Source organism: Pristiophorus japonicus, chromosome 2, assembly GCF_044704955.1.
Source record: "Pristiophorus japonicus isolate sPriJap1 chromosome 2, sPriJap1.hap1, whole genome shotgun sequence".
NCBI lineage: Eukaryota > Metazoa > Chordata > Chondrichthyes > Pristiophoridae > Pristiophorus > Pristiophorus japonicus.
In genome coordinates, this window is record NC_091978.1 from 255,256,887 (window position 1) to 255,280,361 (window position 23,475).

A 23,475-nucleotide genomic window follows, 5' to 3' on the forward strand; every position below is an offset into this window, starting at 1 on the left:
CCTTGAGCTCTGCTAATTCTTTGAAAACCATTTCCTTTTCTACAGGTATCTCCAACCGATTGGTCCATATCCTTATGTAGAATATCTATGTTCTCACTTCTACCATTATTTGTGGAAAAACTCATACAAAATATTTATTTACCATTTCGGTCACACCTCTAACCTCCACAATTTGACTCTACTTCAGCTGAGTGGTTCTAGATTCTTTTAACAATTCATAGAATCATAGAAATTTACAGCACGGAAGTAGGCCATTTCGGCCCATCGTGTTCACACTGGCCGACCAAGAACGATCCAGTTTAATCCCACTTTCCAGCTCTTGGTCCGTAGCCCTGTAGCTTACGGAACTTTAAGTGCACATCCAAATATTTTAAAAATGTGGTGAGGGTTCCTGCCCCTACCACCCTTTCAGGCAGTGAGTTCCAGACCTCCACCACCCTCTGGGTGAAGACATTTCCCCGTATATCTCCTCTAAACTTCCCCCCAATTACTTTAAATCTATGCCCCCTGGTTGTTGACCCCTCAGCCAAGGGAAACAGGACCTTCCTATCCACTCTATCCAGGCCCCTCAATTATATACACCTCAATAAAATCAGCCTCCTCTGTTCCAAATAAAATAGACCCAGCATCTCCAATCTTTCCTCAAAGCCAAAATTCTCCAGTCCAGGCAACATTCTTGGAAATCTCCTCTGCACCCTTTCCAGTGCAATTACATCTTTCCTGTAATGTGGTGACCAGAACTGCACACAGTACTCCAGCTGCGGCCTAACCAGTGCTTTACATGGTTCAAGCATAACATCCTTGCTCTTGTATTTCATGCCTCGACTAATTAAGACAAGCTTTCCATATGCCTTCTTAACCATCTTATCTACCTGGCCTGCTATCTTCAGGGATCTGTATACCTGCACTCCAAGGTCCCTTTGTCCCTCTACACTTTTCAGTGTTGTACCATTTAATGTGTATTCCCTTGCCTTGTTAGACCTCCCCAAATTCATTACATCACACTTATCTGGATTGAATTCCATTTGCCACTGATCTGCCCAACTGTCCAGTACATTGATACCTTCCTGCAGTCCACAGCTTTCTTCTTCATTATCAACCACACTGCCTATTTTAGTGTCACCTGCAAACAACTTAATCATACCAACATTCAAGTCCAAGTCATTGACATATACCACAAACAGCAAGGGACCCAGCACAGAGCCCTGCAGAACCCCACTAGATATAGCCTTCCACGCATCAAATATTACCCTTTGCTTCCTGCCTCTGAGCCAATTTTGGATCCAACTTGCCACTTTGCCCTGGATCTCATGGGCTTTTACTTTCGTGATCAGTCTGCCACGTGGGACCCTATGAAAAGCTTTGCTAAAATCCATATACACTGCATCATACACACTGCCCTCATCAACCCTCCTGGTTACCTCCTCCAAAAATTCTATCAAGTTAATTGGACACGACCTTCTCTTAACAAATCCATGCTGACGGTCCTCGATTAATCCATGTCTTTCCAAATGAAGATTTATCCTGTCCCCCAGTATTTTTTCCAATAATTTTCCCACCACTGAGGATAGGCTGAGTGGCCTGTAATTACTCAGTCTATCCCTTTCTATCTTTTTAAACAAAGGTACCATATTAGCAGTCCTCTGGCACCACACCTGAAGCCAGAGAGGACTGGAAAATGATGGTCAGAGCCTCTGCTATTTCCTCTTTTGCTTCTCTTAACAGCCTGGGATACGTTTCATCCGGGCCTGGGGATTCATCCACTTTCAAAGCTGCTGAGCCCCTTAATACTTCCTCTCACTATGTTTACCTTGAATAATATTTCACACTCCTCCCTCATTGCAAAGTCTGCATCGCCCCTCCCTTGGTAAAAACAGATGCAAAGTATTCATTAAGAATCATTCCCATGTCTTCTGCCTCCACACACAGATTTCCTTTATGGTCTCTAATAGGCCCCACTCTTTCTCTAGTTATCCTCTTGTTCTTAATGTATTTATAAAACAGCTTTGGGTTTCCCCTGATTTTGCTTGCCAACATTCTTTCATGCTCTCTCTTTGCTTTCCTGATATCTTTTTTAATTGCACTCCTGCACTTTTTATTCTCCTCTAGAGTTTCTGCAGTATTGCGTTCTCAGTATCTGCCATAAGCTTCGCTTTTTTTCTTCATCCTAACCTTGACATCCAGGGGGCTCTAGGTTTGTTAGCTCCACCTTTTTTTTTAAAAAAAGCCAACATACTTGCTCTGTATCCTCAGGATCTCCACCTTGAATGCCTCCCACTGCAGTGACACTGATTTACCATCAAGTAGCCGGTTCCAGTCCACTTTTGCCAAATCCCATCTCAGCTCAGCAAAATTGGCTTTACCCCAGTTGAGAACTTGTATTCCTGGTCCACCTTTGTCCTTTTCCATAACTACCCTAAATCTTACTGAATTATGACCACTATCACCAAAATGTTCTCCCACTGATACCCCTTCCACCTGCCCCTCTTCATTCCCCAAAACAAAGTCTAGAACCTCTCCTTCCCTTGTTGGGCTTGTTACATACTGGCTAAAGAAGTTCTCCTGAATGCATTTTAGGAATTCCGCATCCTCTGTACCATTCACACTACTTTTTTCCCAGTTAATATTAGGGTAGTTGAAATTCTTCACTATTACAGCTCTATAGTTTTTGCACTTTGCAGCAATTTGCCCACATAGTTGTTCTTCTATCTCTGACTATTTGGGGGCCTAAAGTACACTCCCAGTAGTGTGATCGCCCCTTTTTGTTCTTCAATTCAATCCATATGGCCTTGTTTGGTGACCCCTCTAACATATCATACCTTCTCACAGCTGTAATTGTTTCTTTAATTAATACTGCGACCCCCCCCCTCTCTATCCAGTCATAAAACCCTGTAACCAGGAATGTTGAGCTGCCATACCTGCCCTTCTTTCAGCCATGTCTCAGTAATAGATATAATATCATACTCCCAAGTGTCTATCTTTGCTCTCAGCTCATTTACGTTATTCCCTATACTTGTTGCATTGAAATATATACCATTTAGTATTGACAAATTCCCTTGTTGTCTATTTTCCAGCCCTCATTCCCTAGTGTTCCAAATTCACTTTCTACTTTTCTGCAGCCTAATTCCAGCTTTGCTTCTCTCCCCACTGAATCTATTCTCCGGTTCCCATCCCCTTGCCAAGCTAGTTTAAACCCTCCCCAACTGCACTTGCAAACCCTCCCGTGAGGATACTGGTCCCAGCTCTGTTGAGGTGCAACCCTCCCTTGAATATATGCTTATAAATAGCTCTTATTTTAATATGTCTGCTAGTCTTTTTTCATATTACCCTTTAGCTCTTCTAGTCTCTCTCACACCTCCTTACTGCACTTTCTATACTCCATGACTATCTTTAGTGCTAGTAATACTAACTTCCTCATATTCCTCCCATTTATGTTTTAGGTTCGGTTTAATCTGACAACTTCTCCATGGAACAGTTTGATACATCCCTTTTTGCTTTGTAGCATTTTTTCTCTTTAATTTATCTCGTATTTGAAGATTTCCCATTGCTGATCTGATGATCTACTGGTTATTTTTTCTGCCCATAAATTTGGGTAGGATCCCCATTTAGTTTTCTTCCATATCTCTCCTGAATTTGTTACAATTAGAAATATTGGGCCGCACCTCGTTGGTAAAATAACTATTTTATCAATGTACAAATCAGCTAGCAAGTTTAGGAGATCAAGAAAAAAATCCTGAGTTGCAAATCTCCAGAACTTGCTGGTCAATTTACACCACTCCGCATTTGCTTCTCATAAGCAGCATCTCACCCTGAGTACCACCCCCCACCCCCCCTGATTCTTTCTAAGAAGTTGCTGGATTTGCACATTAATTGCCCATTAAACTTACTGCAGAAAGTTAAATCAACCTCTCTAGCCCAGAAACTGATCAATTTAAACTGTTCATCACATTCCTGCATGTAGTAGATTGAAGATTTTTTAACATTACATTTTTTTTTCTTACTTTTCCTTTGTCTTTTTTCTCTCTCTCTTAATCCAATCTTTCTTTCCCGAGTTGCACCTGATTTGATTAATTCACCCACTCTAATTTACCCTCTTTCGCTGTTGTTCCTTTATGACTCTCTCAATCCTTAAATCTCATTGGTTAAGGATATACACTGCTGGTCCCACCTTTCACTAAAAGCTCAGATACCCCTTTGCCCTTGTCATGCCATTATCAGCTCACTCTTCCATCAAGTTACGGAGCGCTAAATTTGAGTTGAAGAGTGCACGAAAAAGTCTAACACAATGCTCCACTACAGCAAGATCCAGCCCAACATGTTTCCAGTCCTGTCTAAACTTAAACCATGCCTCTGTTGTAGCTATATCATATCATGTCTTTCCATTTTTATTAATGCATCTAAACTCTCCAAATTTTGGAAACCTTTTTGCTCAAATACCACTCAAATTCTGACTCCAATCTTTTGCAACATTGACCCTTATTGTTTTTTCGGATTTCTCATTTTTTTTAAATATATTCCTTGCATTCTCATTCTACTTTGCAGGCTGATTTTTTCCCTTTCTCCTCTCGACGTTTTTCCACTATTTATTTCAGATAAACCGCCTGCTTCAAATCCAATAGTTTTCTTATTCCTGTTCTTTCACTAGTCTAAAACCTAGACTTTCCCCATCGACATCAGTTTAAATATTCCTCCATTCTCGACTTACCCTTTCCATAAGGACATTAGTTCTATTTTGGTTCAGGTGCAGGCTGTCCCAATAGTATAGCCTTCCCTTCTTCCAGGAATCACTCCAATGCCCCACACATGAACCCTTCTGCCCTGCAGCCATGTGATGACCGTTGTACTCTTTTTTTTGCTTAACTAGGCCAGTGCGTGACATAAGAAGTAATCCAAAGATTACTACACAAAGTTTTGTTTTTCAAACAAAGGAATGCTATACTGAAGGGACAACCTCCACCTGAACCAAAACAGCACCGATCTCATGGAAACATAGAAAATAGGTGCAGGAGTAGGCCATTCAGCCCTTCTAGCCTGCACCGCCATTCAATGAGTTCATGGCTGAACATGCAAATTCAGTACCCCCTTCCTGCATTCTCGCCATACCCCTTGATTCCCCTAGTAGTAAGGACTTCATCTAACTCCCTTTTGAATATATTTAGTGAATTGGCCTCAACTACTTTCTGTGGTAGAGAATTCCACAGGTTCACCACTCTCTGGGTGAAGAAGTTTCTCCTCATCTCGGTCCTAAATGGCTTACCCCCTTATCCTTAGACTGTGACCCGTGGTTCTGGACTTCTCCAACATTGGGAACATTCTTCCTGCATCTAACCTGTCTAAACCCGTCAGAATTTTAAACGTTTCTATGAGGTCCCCTCTCTTTCTTCTGAACTCCAGTGAATACAAGCCCAATTGATCCGGTCTTTCTTGATAGGTCAGTCCCACCATCCCGGGAATCAGTCTGGTGAACCTTCGCTGCACTCCCTCAATAGCAAGAATGTCCTTCCTCAAGTTAGGAGACCAAAACTGTACACAATACTCCAGGTGTGGCCTCACCAAGGCCCTGTACAACTGTAGTAACACCTCCCTGCCCCTGTACTCAAATCCCCTTGCTATGAAGGCCAACATGCCATTTGCTTTCTTAACCGCCTGCTGTACCTGCATGCCAACCTTCAATGACTGATGTACCATGATACCCAGGTCTCGTTGCACCTCCCCTTTTCCTAATCTGTCACCATTCAGATAATAGTCTGTCTCTCTGTTTTTACCACCAAAGTGGATAACCTCACATTTATCCACATTATACTTCATCTGCCATGCATTTGCCCACTCACCTAACCTATCCAAGTCACTCTGCAGCCTCATAGCATCCTCCTCGCAGCTCACACTGCCACCCAACTTAGTGTCATCTGCAAATTTGGAGATACTACATTTAACCCCCTCGTCGAAATCATTAATGTACAATGTAAACAGCTGGGGCCCCAGCACAGAACCTTGCGGTACCCCACTAGTCACTGCCTGCCATTCTGAAAAGTACCCATTTACTCCTACTCTTTGCTTCCTGTCTGACAACCAGTTCTCAAACCACGTCAGCACACTACCCTCAATCCCATGTGCTTTAACTTTGCACATTAATCTCTTGTGTGGGACCTTGTCGAAAGCCTTCTGAAAGTCCAAATATACCACATCAACTGGTTCTCCCTTGTCCACTTTACTGGAAACATCCTCAAAAAATTCCAGAAGATTTGTCAAGCATGATTTCCCTTTCACAAATCCATGCTGACTTGGACCTATCATGTCACCTTTTTCCAAATGCGCTGCTATGACATCCTTAATAATTGATTCCATCATTTTACCCACTACTGAGGTCAGGCTGACCAGTCGATAATTCCCTGTTTTCTCTCTCCTTTTTTAAAAAAGTGGGGTTACATTGACTACCCTCCACTCGATAGGAACTGATCCAGAGTCAATGGAATGTTGGAAAATGACTGTCAATGCATCCGCTATTTCCAAGCCCACCTCCTTAAGTACTCTGGGATGCAGTCCATCAGGCCCTGGGGATTTATTGGCCTTCAATCCCATCAATTTTCCCAACACAATTTCCCGACTAATAAGGATTTCCCTCAGTTCCTCCTCCTTACTAGACCCTCTGACCCCTTTTATATCCGGAAGGTTGTTTGTGTCCTTCTTAGTGAATACCGAACCAAAGTACTTATTCAATCGGTCTGCCATTTCTTTGTTCCCCGTTATGACTTCCCCTGATTCTGACTGCAGGGGACCTACGTTTGTCTTTACTAACTTTTTTCTCTTTACATATCTATGGAAACTTTTGCAATCTGCCTTAATGTTCCCTGCAAGCTTCTTCTCATACTCCATTTTCCCTGCCCTAATCAAACCCTTTGTCCTCCTCTGCTGAGTTCTAAATTTCTCCCAGTCCCCAGGTTCGCTGCTATTTCTGGCCAATTTGTATGCCACTTCCTTGGCTTTAATACTATCCCTGATTTCCCTTGATAGGCACGGTTGAGCCACCTTCCCTTTTTTATTTTTACGCCAGACAGGAATGTACAATTGTTGTAGTTCATCCATGCGGTCTCTAAATGTCTGCCATTGCCCATCCACAGTCAACCCCTTCAGTATCATTCACCAATCTATCCTAGCCAATTCACGCCTCATACCTTCAAAGTTACCCTTCTTTAAGTTCTGGACCATGGTCTCTGAATTAACTGTGTCATTCTCCATCCTAATGCAGAATTCCACCATATTATGGTCACTCTTCCCCAAGGGGCCTCGCACAATGAGATTGCTAATTAATCCTCTCTCATTACACAACACCCAGTCTAAGATGGCCTCCCCCCTAGTTGGTTCCTCGACATATTGGTCTAGAAAACCATCCCTTATGCACTCCAGGAAATCCTCCTCCACTGTATTGCTTCCAGTTTGGCTAGCCCAATCTACGTGCATATTAAAGTCACCCATTATAACTGCTGCATCTTTATTACATGCACCCCTAATTTCCTGTTTGATGCCCTCCCCAACATGACGACTACTGTTTGGAGGTCTGTACACTACTCCCACTAACGTTTTTTGCCCTTTGGTGTTCTGCAGCTCTACCCATATAGATTCCACATCATCCAAGCTAATGTCTTTCCTAACTATTGCATTAATCTCCTCTTTAACCAGCAATGCTACCCCACCTCCTTTTCCTTTTATTCTATCCTTCCTAAATGTTGAATACCCCTGGATGTTGAGTTCCCAGCCCTGATCATCCTGGAGCCATGTCTCTGTAATCCCAATCACATCATATTTGTTAACATCTATTTGCACAGTTAATTCATCCACCTTATTATGGCTACTCCTTGCATTAAGACACAAAGCCTTCAGGCTTGTTTTTTTAAAACACCCTTTGTCCTTTTAGAATTTTGCTGTACAGTGGCCCTTTTTGTTCTTTGCCTTGGGTTTCTCTGCTCTCCACTTTTCCTCATCTCCTTTGTCTTTTGCTTTTGCCTCCTTTTTGTTTCTCTCTGTCTCCCTGCATTGGTTCCCATCCCCCTGCCATATTAGTTTAACTCCTCCCCAACAGCACTAGCAAACACTCCCCCTAGGACATTGGTTCCGGTCCTGCCTAGGTGCAGACCATCCGGTTTGTACTGGTCCCACCTCCCCCAGAACCGGTTCCAATGCCCCAGGAATTTGAATCCTTCCCTGCTGCACCAATGCTCAAGCCACGTATTCATCTGCGCTATCCTGCGATTCCTACTCTGACTAGCATGTGGCACTGGTAGCAATCCTGAGATTACTACTTTTGAGGTCCTACTTTTTAATTTAGCTCCTAGTTCCTTAAATTCGTTTCGTAGGACCTCATCCCTTTTTTTACCTATGTCGTTGGTACTAATGTGCACCACGACAACTGGCTGTTCTCCCTCCCTTTTCAGAATGTCCTGCACCCGCTCCTTGGGGAGCGGGTAAGTAGAGCAGTGGGGAAACATTTAACAACAAATGCATTTAAGGGGAAGCTAGAGAAATACACGAGGGAGCAAAGAATAGAAGGATATGATGTCATGGTTCGATAAAGTAGGGTGGGAGGAGGCTCATGTGGAGCATAAACACCGGCATAGACTAACTGGGCCAAATGGCTCGTTTCTGTGCTCTAAAATGTTGAGAGATTATGTTATTTTATGACCTTTGGCCATTCTCCTTCCCTTCTCAGAGGTTTTTCCCATGATTCCCTTCACCCTGGCACCAGGGAAACAAAAAAGTTGCAGTCACTATTTACTTAATATTTGTCCATAGCTAATTATCTATTAGACAATTCCAATAGCTCCGGGATTCCCTGCATGCGAGAGTTTTGATCTCTATCACTCTTGTGGATGGGTCACCCACTTCCCTCTTTCTATATTAGGGGCCCTAAACTTTCCTGCATGACCACATTCTGGAAAGTACAATCCAGAAACCCTCATCCTCTCTGGTGCTATTGAGTGCGACCAATTGGTGCTGGGCCCAGAGATCCTCTGCTCCAGAGACTCAATTTTACAATCTTAGTGCAAATGTGCTGTCCGTGGAAAGTGTGTGGATTCTTGATGGCCCACATAATGCACTTAGCACATAGCACTGCCATCCCTTTGTATTGAACGTAAAAATATATAGATTGTGTTAACTTGAACTCCCATGAGCACCAACCTTCCAGAAGAATCAAACTTTATTTACTCACTTCATAGCAGTATTACGTTTGGGGGGGAAACGCCTGCTGTCCAAATGCACCTCGAAGGCTAAACTTCACACATTTCTCTCCTTTTACACTCCACTGACTTCACGCAGCTCGAGACTTTAGTTACATCCTCAATTATTTTTACAGCTAGGGATGCTGGCGATGTGAGCTGTGTCCGTTGGTGCCCAGGGGAGATGGGTTTACTTTGGGGGGCAGATCCTTCATCAGAACTGGCAGGGGGTCCAAGCCCATAAAGTTGATCTGTTTTGTCTTTGCTGGTGACTGGCAGACCCACTTTGTTTTGCATCCTTTGTTCCAATTCCAGATCTGCAGGATCTGTACTTGCTCGCCGCCCCCCTCCCCCATCCCTACCTTTTTCTATTTTTCCCAACTTTCTCACCTTGTTAGCATGCATGTGCCTCTTCCATGTCTTTTCGCCTTCCAATGAAGGAGGGTCCTCCTCCGTTTCGGCTGCCCCCAAAGGTTCGTCACCATCCTCTGCCTGCTCCACGACAACATGCAAGCCGTGATCCTGACCAACGGATCCACCACAAACCCAATCCACGTCTCGACCGTGGTCAAGCAGGGCTGTGTCATCGTGCCAACTCTCTTCTCAATCTTCCTTGCTGCAATGCTCCACCTCACACTCAACAAGCTCCCCGTTGGAGTGGAACTAAACTACAGAACCAGTGGGAACCTGTTCAACCTTCGCCGTCTCCAGGTCAGATCCAAGACCATCCCAACCTCTGTCGTTGAATTACAGTACGCGGACAACACTTGTGTCTGTGCACAGAGACTGAACTCCAAGTCATAGTCAACATATTCACTGAGGCGTATGAAAGCATGGGCCTTACACTAAACATCCGTAAGACAAAGGTCCTCCACCAACCTGACCCCGCCACACAGCACTGCCCCCGGTCATCAAGATCCACGGTGCGGCTCTGGACAACGTGGACCACTTTCCATACCTCGGGAGCCTATGATGAGCAAGGGCAGACATCGATGACGAGATTCAACAGAGCCTCCAGTGCGCCAGCACAGCCTTCGGCTGCCTGAGGAAGAGAGTGTTCGAAGATTAGGCCCTCAAACCTGCCACCAAGCTCACGGTCTACAGGGCTGTAGTGATAGCCGCCCTCCTGTATGGCTCAAAGACGTGGACCATATACAATAGACACCTCAAATCACTGGAGAAATACCCATGACATCTCCACAAGATTCTGCAAATCCCCTGGGAGGACAGACGCACCACGTTAGCGTCCTCGATCAGGCCAACATCCCTGGCATCGAAACACTGACCACAATCGACCAGCTCTACTGGGCGGGCCACATTTGTGTCAGGCATGCGAACAGACTCCCAAAGCAAGCGTTCTACTTGGAACTCCTACATGGCAAGCAAGCTCAAGGTGGGCAGAGGAAATGCTTCAAAGACACCCTCAAAGCTTCCTTGATAAAATGCAACATCCCCACTGACACCTGGGAGTCCCTGGCCAAAGACCACCTTAAGTGGAGGATATGCATCCGGGAGGGCGCTGAGCACCGAGTCTCATCGTCGAGAGCATGCAGAAACCAAGCACAGGCAGCGGAAGGAGCGTGCGGCAAACCAGTCCCACCCACCCGTTCCTTCAACGACTGTCTGTCCCACCTGTGATAGAGACTGTAATTCCCGTATTGGACTGTTCAGCCACCTAAGAACTCACTTTTAGAGTGGAAGCAAGTCATCCTCAATTTCGAGGGACTGCCTATGATGATGATGTTGTTTCCATTCTTCTGTCCTTTTTTGGGCTCAATTTTGGCCGAGCCTGTTTTTCGGATCACTTACCGGAGTTGCGCCGCTTATGTAGGTTCCACGATGCGCCGGAAAAAAATGTTGGAACTTTGGCCGCTGTCAGGCCTCTTCACGGCAGTCATGCAGCATGGCCAGTCGTTCTGCGCTGGAAAATGTGCCGGGATGTCTGCACATGCGCAGCGGTGATTTGTGATGTCCGCGCATGCGCAGTGGCGCTGTGAGTCTGCAACAACAGTCCCAATTGATGTAGGTCTCTGTCAGTTTGAGAGTGTGGCGATGTTCTTCCTCCCTGTGTTGCTGGGCTCCTTTAGGTAAAATTCTCTGCATTTATTCTGCCTCCTTTGTTGGGTTAGGGGCGGGCAGGAGAACTGAGAAATCACCGGCAGGCAGGAGCACTATCAGTTCTCCTGCCTGCCCCTAGCCCTGGCCGTGTGGCCTCCCGGTGCGTTGTCCTGACTCTATCCCAGGCTGAGTGGCCTCCTGCACCGGCCCACTGCCTTCCCAGGCCGAGTGCAGAAAGGTGAATTGCAGTTTGAAGATGAAGGTAGGACTTCATTTTTTTTTATTTCTTATAGAATTGTTAGTAGTTTTTGTTTGCAAACATTGCTAAGGGTAAGGCTTGATTGGTTTAGGTGCAGGTCCTCTTCGCTTCCTGCCCCTATCCCAGGCCGAATGGCCTCCGATGTACTTACCTGCGCCGATTTCTTTAATTCTCCGCAAGGGTTTTCTGAAGTGGCCACATACGCTGGCCTAAGTAGAAATGGAGTAACTATTAGCTGGCCAAAGTTGCTTAAATGGGCAGAACTGGCGTAGGTAGCTGGTAACACCCCCTTTTGAGAAAAAAAACAAACCTTAAAAAAAAACTTAACTGAGTTATGCTGGTGCAAATTGATTGGGGAAATTGGGGATTTTTAAGTTATGCCAGAAAAAGCAAGTTACTCCAAAAAAACAAAGCTACTCCTGGCCAAAATTGAGTCAGCTGTCTCTGCATTACCTCAATGATGACCTTTGATATCATTTAATAGTCATCCGTTAAGCAGTTTGCAAGTCATTCAGTCCAGTTACCCATTTATGTAATTAGCATATCTGTTCATTCTCTCCATCTTCCCTCCCCCTTTCTTTCCAAGCTTTGACTTTCCAGCATTTGCAGGTTTTCTTGTATTTTGTTATGTACACAAGTTTATGGCTGGATGTAATCAGAGAGTGGAAGAATGGTACAACTTAAGTACATTTTAAAAATGTGGATTTAAAAATTAAACTTTCAAGTATTCAAGCACTAGCCAAATTTTAAACATTGCTCATATAAGCCTAAGGTCCATCAACTAACTTTAAAAAAGAAGAACAAACTATTTATTCTTACCACCTACGGCCTTAAATCTGGCAGCCTGACTAATAGCAAAAGACCATTCAAATTAAGTTAGCAATACCTGTTTGATGGTCAATTTGAACACAAATAAAAAGCAGTCACTCTACTCCATTTACACGTGGCTAATATTTTGTGTCAATATATCATGCAATATTAACTACTGAGCTTCCATAGTCAGCATTGTTTGAGTGGTAGCACTTTTGTCTGAGTCAGCAGCTCATGGTTTCAAGCCCCAATCCAGAGACTTTGAGCACATAATCTAGGCTGACACTCGAGTGCAGTACTGAGGGAGTGCTGCCCTCTCAGGTGGATGCAAAAGATCCCATGCCACGATAATTCGAAGAGGAGCAGGGAATTTCTCACCAACATTTATCCGTCAAACAACACCACTAAAACAGATTATCTAATCATTTATTTAGTTACTGTTTGTGGGATTTTGCTATGCACAAAGTATTTGCCACATTTCCCTACATCACAATACTGAGTATTATGTTTAGTTTAAGGAGACTTCCAATCATGCATGCAGTCATAAATTGTTGACCTTCAGTGATGGGCTTTTCAAATTCATGCATCTTATTTCCCCTACTTTCAACTGCTTCAGTTGATATATGAGCAGCTCCTTATGCATGCTTTGTGAAGGACTCCACTGCATCTACAATCAAATCACTAAACTACTGCTAGAAACCACATTTTACCCTTCATTTCAAATCCAAAAATGCATTGGAACTGTACCAATAAGCTATATCATCAACTCTCAGGCTCAAGGGATAATGATGTTTAAATCTTGCATTGGTTTAAAAGCATTCAGACAATTTAGCACCCAGTTAACTGATGTATGGAGCAGTCTGTAAATTATTTATGGTACTGCATTATCATAGAACTGCTTAATTTGTACACAAATAATTTTGATGAGACAGGTTTTTTCCACATATATCTGCCATAAAGCTTCAAGCATTCAGTTTTGAAACAGCACTATACTAACAGAAACATGTCATGGTTGTCAAGGTCCTGTAAGTTTGATAATGTGTTCAAGTCATCTGTGTTCAAGGCCTGACTACAACAACTCGTACTCCTCCCACTTTTAACAGAGGAAAAGTGGTTCGGAGAGGAGGAAAAAGTAGTTATGGAAGTTAAAGGGATTAAATAAAGGCATGGTCCAAGAGGTAAATTTTGAAGATGTTTCTGAAAATGCAGAGATACAGCAAAGCAGAGGAATTCAGGAAGAAAATTCCAGAGGCATGGCAACTATAGGATCAACCATTAATATCGGAATGTAGTGGGGGAGGGGGGGGGGGGAGCGGTAAGGAGGAAGAGGCATATAGATCAGAATCAGAATAACAAAGGTTGAAAAGCTAGAATGCAGAGCTGGAGGAGGTTCCAGTGAGGCCATGGAAGGATTTGCAAACAAAGATTCTGAAATCAGTGTACTGGACTGCAATGAAGATGGGGGACGATAAGTGAGCAGAGGTAGTATGGGTTAAAATGCAGTTGGGGAGCTGGAGTATGTGTAGGCGAAGCTTGAGACGAAAGCACAGCAAAGTCTAGTGTGGAAGTGCCAATAAAAGGATAAGATTTTCAGTGGCAATGTTGGAATCAATTATTAAAGATGAAATAGTAGCACATTTGGAAAGCAGTGATGGGATCTGTCCAAGTCAGCATGGATTTATGAAAGGGAAATCCTGCTTGACAAATCTTCTAGAATTTTGAGGATGTAACTAGTAGAGTGGATAAGGGAGAACCGGTGGATGTGGTGTATTTGGACTTTCAAAAGGCTTTTGACAAGGTCCCACACAAGAGATTGGTGTGCAAAATTAAAGCACATGGTATTGGGGGTAATGTACTGATGTGGATAGAGAACTGGTTGGCAGACAGGAAGCAGAGTCGGGATAAATGGGTCCTTTTCAGAATGGCAGGCAGTGACTAGTGGGGTGCCGCAGGGCTCAGTGCTGGGACCCCAGCTATTTACAATATACGTTATTGATTTGGATGAGGGAATGGAGTGTAATATCTCCAAGTTTGCAGATGACACTAAGCTGGGTGGCGGTGTGAGCTGTGAGGAGGACGCTAAAAGACTGCAGGGCAATTTGGACAGGTTAGGTGAGTGGGCAAATGCGTGGCAGATGCAGTATAATGTGGATAAATGTGAGGTTATCCACTTTGGGGGCAAAAACACAAAGGCAGAATATTATCTGAATGGCGGCAGATTAGGAAAAGGGGAGGTGCAATGAGACCTGGGTGTCATGGTACATCAGTCATTGAAAGGTGGCATGCAGGTACAGCAGGCAGTGAAGGCGACAAATGCTATGTTGGCCTTCACAGCTAGGGGATTTGAGTATAGGAGCAGGGAGGTCTTACTGCAGTTGTCCAGGGCCTTGGTGAGGCCTCACCTGGAATATTGTGTTCAATTTTGGTCTCCTAATCTGGGGAAGGATGTTCTTGCTATTGAGTGAGTGTAGCGAAGGTTCACCAGACTGACTCCTGGGAGGACAGGACTGACATATGAGGAGAGTCTGGATCGACTGGGCCTGTATTCACTGGAGTTTAGAAGGATGAGAGGGGATCTCATAGAAACATAAAATTCTGACGAGACTGGACAGGTTAGATGCAGGAAGAATGTTCCCAATGTTGGGGAAGTCCAGAACCAGGGGAAAAAGTCTAAGAATAAGGGGTAAGCCATTTAGGACTGAGATGAGGAGAAACTTCTTCATTCAGAGTTATTTAACCTGTGTAATTCCCTACCGTAGAGTGTTGTTGATGCCAGTTCACTGGATATATTCCAAAGGGAGTTAGATTATAGCTCTTACGGTTAAAGGGATCAAGGGGTATGGAGAGAAAGCAGGAAAGGAGTACTGAGGTGAATGATCAACCATGATCTTATTGAATGATGGTGCAGTCTCGAAGGACCGAATGGCCTACTCCTGCACCTATTTTCTATGTTTCTATGTGAGATTAGGACAGAAGTGGGCAGCACTGTCGAGCTGGAAATAGCTAGTACTGTTGATAGGATGTGGGATTTGAAACTTAGCTCAGCATCAATCAACATTGGCCACTTTTTGTTCAACATCAGTGAGCAGGTGGGAAGAGGGAATGAATTGAAGGAGGTGCTGCAAAACATTTGGTGGTCACTGAACAAGATGGCTTTTCTCTAATTTAATTTTAAGCTGCAGAAATCTGCGTCAATAATGACTTGATTTTAAACATGAGATCAGATTGCATAGCAACAGCTGTGGAGTTAATGATAGAAAATAAATAAAATTGACTTCCATCAGCATACAGATGGAAGATGATCAATGAACAGTACTGCCAAGTGGCACCATGTAGATATGGAAGAGGAGGGGTCAGCCAAAATAGTGATTCATGCGTTTTCAAATATATCTGTGGCAAATAGCATTTGGGAGCAAACTTACTGTGCTGGTTCCTGAAAGCTTCAGATTGAGATTTTGCATGCTGCAGATATAATTCAAAGTCTTCTTCCCCTGTCTCACTGCACAAAACAGGGTAGAAAAGTAAAACAATCCATTTATTCATGTGCAGTCAGTTTATAGACATGTGGAGCTGATTTTCTGAATGCGTGCTCCCATTGGGAGCCATGCCAGCCTCAAATGCAAATCAGGAAATTATAGGCATGTTCCCATGATTAAATTTAAATGGACAGAAAAATGAGAGCATGCCTGATTTTCTGATGAACCTGGACAGCAAATGCTCCCTGCAAGGTGTATGTATTTGTAAAATTGACCCTTATTGTTCAGTTGAAGATGTCTTGCTGATAAAGATTTATAAATTCCATACGTAGGCTGCAGTATTCAGTCTTCCAATGCTCTTGACAACCAGGTGCAATGTAATATTTAATTAAAACTTATATTACACTTTGTCACAAACATAATATATATTACAGATACATTCCCAATTTTACCTGGGAATGAACTGGCAATTATAAGATGAACTTTAACAAGCAGTTGATTAATACAAGATGCAGTACATTTATATTAAAAATCTCAAAATAATTCTGAGTCGAGTTTATTACTTTAAAAAGTTAGGTAAGATGGAGTTACCATGTTAGATTTTCTACATGGTGAGTAGGAGCAGATTTCCTGACCAGAGGGTATTTCTGCTGCCTTACAATTATTTTTATTATCTACTCTAGGGAGTAAACACACTGAAATATGTAAACATCTGTCAAATTGCTTTTACATGTCCTGGCATACTTTCACATTGGCAAGTGAGGCAAGGATATTCACATGACACAGATGTTCTCCCTTTTCTTTGAAAGATGTTCTTGCTTTCTTTGGTCCGCAAATATTAGTATTGGGCGCCTGAAAGGCAGTTAGTGGTCAGCACTTTGTGGAAATGGGGTCAAGAGAGCAGAAGGTGGATCTCATGGATGAGATAAGCTTGGAAGGCACAAGGGGGAAGACGGAAAATGGGAGAGAAGCTAGAAAGAGATGGGGATTAAGGGCTGGGGAGAAGAACACGGGGGATATTTGAATTGGTGGCTAAGGGTAAGAGAAGCAGCCGAGCCAACTGAATGGAGAGTTGTTTTCTTGGTGACAAGACATTCATGAGCTCCTCACATTTATTGTTAGAGGTGCGAGTGGAGGGGGCAAGGGGATAGTGTTTAAGGAAGCAGTTGGTGGAAGAAAAAGGCTGATTAGGGAGTGGATCTTAGTTCATTTGATGTCCCCACTTCATGAAATCACAGTGGAAGCTCCTCAAGTCAGTGTTTTATTTTAAATGGATATTATCTGTACTTTGACAATATTAACAGCAAACTCCATCCAAAGCAATCTAAAAGCCAAGCCGAGCATGTCCAATTTTTCGTTGGAGACTGATCATTTGGACAATTTCCAGGTATCTCAGGCTAGTCTTCATGTGAGACTAGATAGCAAGTGTCATCAGATTATTTGATCATAGAAATTTACAGCACAGGTGGTGGTCATTCGGTCCATGTGTCCATGCCAGCCGAAAAAGGGCTATCCAGCCTAATCCCACTTTCCAGCTCTTGGTCCGTAGCCTTGTAGGTTACGACACTTCCAAGTGCATAACCAATTACTTTTTAAATGCGATGAGGGTCTCTGCCTCTACCAGCCTTTCAGGCATGAGTTCCAGACCCCCACCATCCTCTGGGTGAAAATGATTCTCAAATCCCCTCTAATTTTCTACTAATTATTTCAAATTTATGCCCCTGCTTATTGACCTCTCTGCTAAGGGAAATAGGTCCTTCCTATCCACTCTATCCAAGTTGCATATAATTTTATGCACCTCATTTAAATCTCCCCTCAGCCTCCTCTGTTCCAAAGAAAACGACCCCAGCTTATCCAATCGTTCCTCATAGCTAAAATTCTCCAGTCCTGGCAACATCCTTGTAAATCTCCTCTGTACCCTCTCTAGTGCAATCACATCGTTCCTGTAAGGTGGCGACCAGAACTGGCCGCAGTACTCTAGCTGTGGCCTAACTAGTATTTTATACAGTTCAAGCATAACGTCCCTGCTCTTGTATTCTATGCCTCGGCTAATAAAGGCAAGTATCCCGTATGCCTTAACCACCTCATCTACATTTCCTACTACCTTCAGGAATCTGTGGTCATGCACTCCGAGGTCCCTTTGTTCCTCTACACTATTCAGTATTCTACCATTCTCTTGCTTTGATAGCCCTCCCCAAATTCATTACCTCACTTCTCCGGGTTGAATTTTATCTGCCACTTTTCTGCCCGCCTGATTGGTCCATTGATATTTTCTTGCAGTCTAAAGCTTTTTCCTCACCATCAACCACAAAGTCAATGTTTGTATCATCTTCAAACTTCTTAATCATGCCCCTGGCTTTTAAGTCTGAATCTTTGATATATACCATGAAAAGCAATGGACCTAGTACTAAGCCCTGCTGAGCCATGGAGGACTTTATACCCAAGCTTAATTTTATCCACACTCAAAGGACTCAACGGTCCGAATGGCTCTCTGCCATGCTGTAACCATTCTATGATTGTTTGATATCAACACGTATGTATTTTTCAATAAGGTAACTGGATATCCATCAGGAAAGAAAAACAACTTCCTTAAGTGCATTAGAACTGGAAATCAGGAAATAGCAGAATTACTAAATAGCTAATTTGCATTTGTTATGTCTTTAGATGCTCTGATAATGACTCCACGAGGCAATGTGTTGTACTTGAACTGTAGTGACCTTAGTCCTTTATTGATAACTCCAGAGTGAGGATCACACCTGGTGGCCTGCCTTTTATACGAGACCTGGCACACCTGTACAGATAACCTACAAGTCTCCCACTGAGGTGACCTCTGATGGCACACCTTGTAATAGTACAAGCAGTAACCATATAGGATACATATTATTGATCTTCACAGTAAAGACTGAAGATAAAGTACAAGAGATACAAGGAAAACTAGAAATAAATCAAGGAGAGGAACTAACTAGATTCAATACAAGTTTAAAAAAATGGTAATGAAGAAACTAATGAGATAAAGATAGACAAATCTCCAAGACCTGATGGTTTCCACCCTTGGATAGTAAAAGAAATAGGTGAGGACATTTTTGATGCATTAGTCATTATCTTCCAAAACTTCCTCAATTTAGGAATTGTCTCCTTGAATGAATAAAGTGTCAATGTCACGCCATTATTTAAGAACGGTAGGAGATATAAATGAGGAAATTATAGGCCCATTAGTCTTCAGTCAGTTGTGGAGAAGTTACGAGAATCTGTTGTTAAGGACAGAGTGACTAAGCATTTGGATAAATATAAGCTGTTGAGCTGGAATGCGAGCTGCAGACATTGCAATGCACCAGGGAGGGGGAGAATTACCAGGACACTTTGTTCCAGGAGGCAGTCACACCTCTTAGGTTAAGCAGTACTTTAGAGTTTGTCAATTATGAGGGACAGGAGGGTGTGACTGCGAGTCAGGAAGGTATGGGGTCCCAGGATATAGTGATGGAGGAGTCTCAGCCCTTGACCTTGTCCAACAGATACGAGGTACTTGCTGCCTGCCTGTATGGATAAGAACAAGGGCTGCAGGGAGGATGGGCAAATTGACCACGGCACCATGGTGCAGGAGGCCATTCAAGTGGGGTGACTAAAAAGGAATGTGGTAGTGGTAGGTGGCAGTATAGTCAGGGGGCTAGATACTGTTCTCTGCAGCCGTGACAGGGAGTTTTGGAGGTTGTGTTGCCTACCCGGTGCCAGGGTTAAGGCCATCTCCTTGCGGCTGGAGAAGAACTTGATGTGGGAGGGGAAGGATCCAGTTGTCGTGGTCCACGTAGGAACTAATGACATAGGTAGAGCCAGTAATGAGGTTCTGCTGAGGGAGTTTGAGGAGCTAGGATGCAAATTAAAAAGCAGAACCTCAAAAGGTAATAATCTCTGGATTGTAACCTGAGCCAGGTGCTAATGGAATGTTGGCCTTTATCTCAAAAGGGCTATAATACAAAGGGGTGGAAGCTTTGTTACAGTTGTAGAGAGCTCTGGTCAGACCCAAGCTGGTGCACTGTTTTAAGAATTCTGAGCACCACACCTCAGGAAGGATAGATTTGCCTTGGAAGTGCAGAATCACCAAGGCTAAAATGGTTAAATTATGAGGACAGATTGCATAGATCAGGCTTGTATTCCCTTGAATATAGATGATTAAGAGGAATGTTGGCCAAGACACTGGGCAAACTCCCTGGACTTCTAGTACCAGGGAGTGTCTTGCATCCTCCTGAATAAGCAAATGGAGCCTCTATTTATCCAAACGATCGCACCTCAAGCAATGCAGCACTCCCTCAGTACAGCCTTGAAGCGATAGCCTAAATAGCATGCTTAAGTGTGTGTCGATTACTGAGTGCATCACAAGGATATCAAACAGAACCAGGAAAGAACTGATTTTCCCTTCCTTAATCCACAGGCGCTGAGGCCAATTGTAGTACCACTACCACCACTGGCTGAGATTGGCCAACTTAGCCCAGATCTTTGTTCAATTGGCTCAGTTGCTCATTGCCCTAGCCATCTGCATTATTGGGGAAGCGTACATGCAAGCTCCCTTTTGCTACGGGTTGTAACTCCTGTGTGCTCTGCCACCTGAATGTCTTAGGGCAAACAATCCTCCAAAAGATTTACTAGAATTCAAAACAGAAACCACAACGAACGCTTGATCTCTTACATTGGGCTCAATTTCAGCCCACCCCTTTTTTCGGCGCACTTACTGGAGATGTGCCGCTTTTCTCCTTTCAGAAGTGCGGCCACAAATTCCTCCCTGGTCGTTGTGCAGCGTGGCCAGCCAAGTCGGGGGTGGAGCCAGCGTCCTGCGCTGACAACAGTGCCGGGACGTCTGAACAGATGCAGTGGAGTCGGGCCGCGATGTCCGCGCATGCGCAATAGCGGCGAAACTCGGCAATCGGCCCAGCCTTCTTCTTCTTCTTCTTCCTCCTCCCTCTTCCCCCCCCCCCCCCCCCCCCCATTCCCCCGTTCATTTGCCTCCCCCTCTCTCTCTCTCTCTCCCCCTCTCTCTCTCTCTCTCTCTCTCTCCCCCTCTCTCTCCCCCTCAATGGAATACAGATGCCGGTTGAATCCCGATGCCGATCGCTCCCACCCCTAGCCCAGGCCGAGTGGCCTCCCACACAGGCCAGCCTGCTGCCTTCCCAGGCCATGAAGGTAGGACTTACTTCAATGGTTTTATTTATTATTTAATTCTTAGAACTGTTTGTTTGCAAGGTTTGGTAGTTTGTAAGGCTTGGTGCTTTAGGTGCAGGTCCTCTTCACTTTTTATTTTTGTAGTTTAAACTTCCATGAATGCTTCTGTTGTATAGTAAATTAACTTTGCGAAGTTTGTCAGGTGATGTCCTGTATAGCTGTTTGATCCTATTCACATTCTTTAGTCATTAAGTTTCTTTATTGGTGACCAAATTAAATTTTAGTCTTTTGAAACTCACTCGGCCTGGGCTAGGGGCAGGCAGGAGAACTGATAGAAATCACCCAGGCAAGAGCACTATCAGTTCTCCTGCCTGCCCCTAGCCCAGGCCGAATGGCCACCGATGTACCTACCTGTGCTGATTTCTTAACTCTCGCAAGGGTTTTCTGAAGTGGCCACATACGCTGGCCTAAGTAGATTTGGAGTAACTATTAGCTGGCCAAAGTTGCCTAAATGGCCAAAACTGGCTGATAACACCCCCTTTTGAGAAAAAAAAACTAAAAATATCGTAACCAACTCATTTACACTGGCACAAATTGAATGTGCAAAATGTGGATTTTTAAGATACGCCAGAAAAATCAAGTTACTCCAAAAAAAATGGACCAACTCCTGGCTAAAATAGAGCCCATTATCTGCAAAGTAAAAACTCAATTGCAACTTCTACATAAAAACTCACTGGATACACCTTTAAAATTAAAAGAAAGTTCTCACCTTTTTTGATGATCAGGGTTTGCAGCAGACTTGGCCCTCTGTTTCATCTTTTGCAACCTTTGTTGCTATAAAGCACAGACATTGGTTAATGAGTCATCTTTGCATACAGCATAATATAACTTAATTTTCAGACCAGAAGCCAGAGGAGGGAGCGAAGCAGTAAAATATACAACATGTCTAACTTACAAGTGGGACTGCAATCAAGATTATTTTGAATTGGTTAAATATTAGAGAGCTGTAAAGCGTAAAGCAAAAGAGCAAGAAAAGTGAAGTAAAAACCTCAAGAATGTAAACTTTTGTTAAATAGTTAGTTCCCAAACAAAATGAATTTTCATATTCTTCTCAGAATCAACTGCTTTTCAGAATCTATCAGTTGAAATCTGAACTAATCTTGAAATTATTTCTCTGTATTTTACTGTTCCTTGACTACTTTAGGAGTATGTTGTTCCAGCAAGTATTTCCTATTATTTATATCAAAACAATCAGTAAAATACACTATGAAGTGAAGAGGTTCGACTGCAACTTGAAAAATAAATATATGTTGAAGCAAAGGTTTAAAAATAGTGATTTTAATTGCTTTTTGATTTAAAATTGGTCGTTTGATTTTACATTTTGTAATATTGCCCAGGTGGTCTGTTCAAAATAGTTCAGCACTTCAACAACAACAACTTGTATTTATGTAGCATCTTTAACGTAATGTCCCAAGGCACTTCACAGGAGCATAAATCAGACAGAAGTTGACAATTTGCCAAAGAAGATGTTAGAAATAGTGGTCAAAAGCTTGGTTAAAGAGGACGGTTTTAAGAAGGATCTTGAAGTAGAAAGGCAGGGAGGTTTAGGGAGTGAATTCCAGAGTTTAGAGCCTATAAGGCTGAAGGCATTACTGTCAATAGTGGGGCGAAAGGAGTGGGGGCCGATGTACAAGACACTAGAGTTGGAGTAACACACACGATTGTAGGGCTGGAGGAGGTTACAGAGATAGGGAGGGGTGAGGCCATGGAGGGATTTGAATATGAAGATGAATATTTTAAAATAAAGGTGCTGATAGACTGGGAGCCATTGTCGGTGAACAAGCACAGAGGCGATAGGTGAGCGAGACTCCAGAGCGAGACTCCTATTGGCAACATAGGATGGTCACAAGTTTATGGAGAGTAGAAGATGGAGAACTGGCCAGGACAGCATTGGAATGGTCGATTCTGGAGGCATAAAAAACATGGATGAGGGTACCAGCACCAGATAAGCTGTGGCAGAGGCAGAGATGGGCAATGTTCTAGAGGTGGAAGTAGTCAGTCTTTGTCACGGAGAGGATATGGGGTTAGAAGCTCAGCTCAGGGTCAAATATAGGACGCTGAAGTTATGAATAGTCTGGTTCAGCCCGAGGCAATGGCCAGGGAAGAGAATGGAATTGATGACGAGAGAACGGAGATTGTGGCGAAGGCCGAAAACAATGACAGCATACTTGAGAAATAGGAGAGCGCCCAGGATAGATCTTTGGGGGACTCCAGAAGTAATGTTGTAGGGGTGGGAAGAGAAGCCATTGCAGGAGATTCTCTGGCTATGACTGGATAGGTAAATGTAGAACCAGGCAAGGGCTGGATTTAGTGAGTTGCAAGTGGTTTCTCGTTGGAGACCTGGCAGTCGACTGACAAAAAAAACATGGAGTCACTGGTAGCGCCACCTCCTCTTTAAGGGCAGCCGTGCCGCCAAGGCACAGAAAGGGCAGACACAAAAAGCTGTTGG

General features: G+C 43.6%; 1 protein-coding gene and 1 long non-coding RNA gene across 5 annotated transcripts in view; one reads left to right on the forward strand and one right to left on the reverse strand.

Moving 5' to 3' along the window:
* The window catches only part of ap1ar (adaptor related protein complex 1 associated regulatory protein), a 143,890-nt gene that overhangs the window by 30,203 nt on the left and 90,212 nt on the right, over window positions 1-23,475 (reverse strand). For all 4 annotated transcript variants that reach the window (XM_070871259.1, XM_070871255.1, XM_070871265.1 and 1 more), the window contains 2 exons: window positions 21,736-21,800; window positions 15,762-15,838 (listed from right to left, as the gene is read on the reverse strand). In XM_070871259.1, coding sequence (XP_070727360.1) covers window positions 15,762-15,838; window positions 21,736-21,800 — 142 coding nt within the window. The remainder of the gene's footprint in view (window positions 1-15,761; window positions 15,839-21,735; window positions 21,801-23,475) is intronic.
* LOC139245734 (uncharacterized) overlaps window positions 1-23,475 on the forward strand; it is a 50,835-nt gene that overhangs the window by 20,090 nt on the left and 7,270 nt on the right. The gene's annotated exons all lie outside the window — the stretch shown is intronic.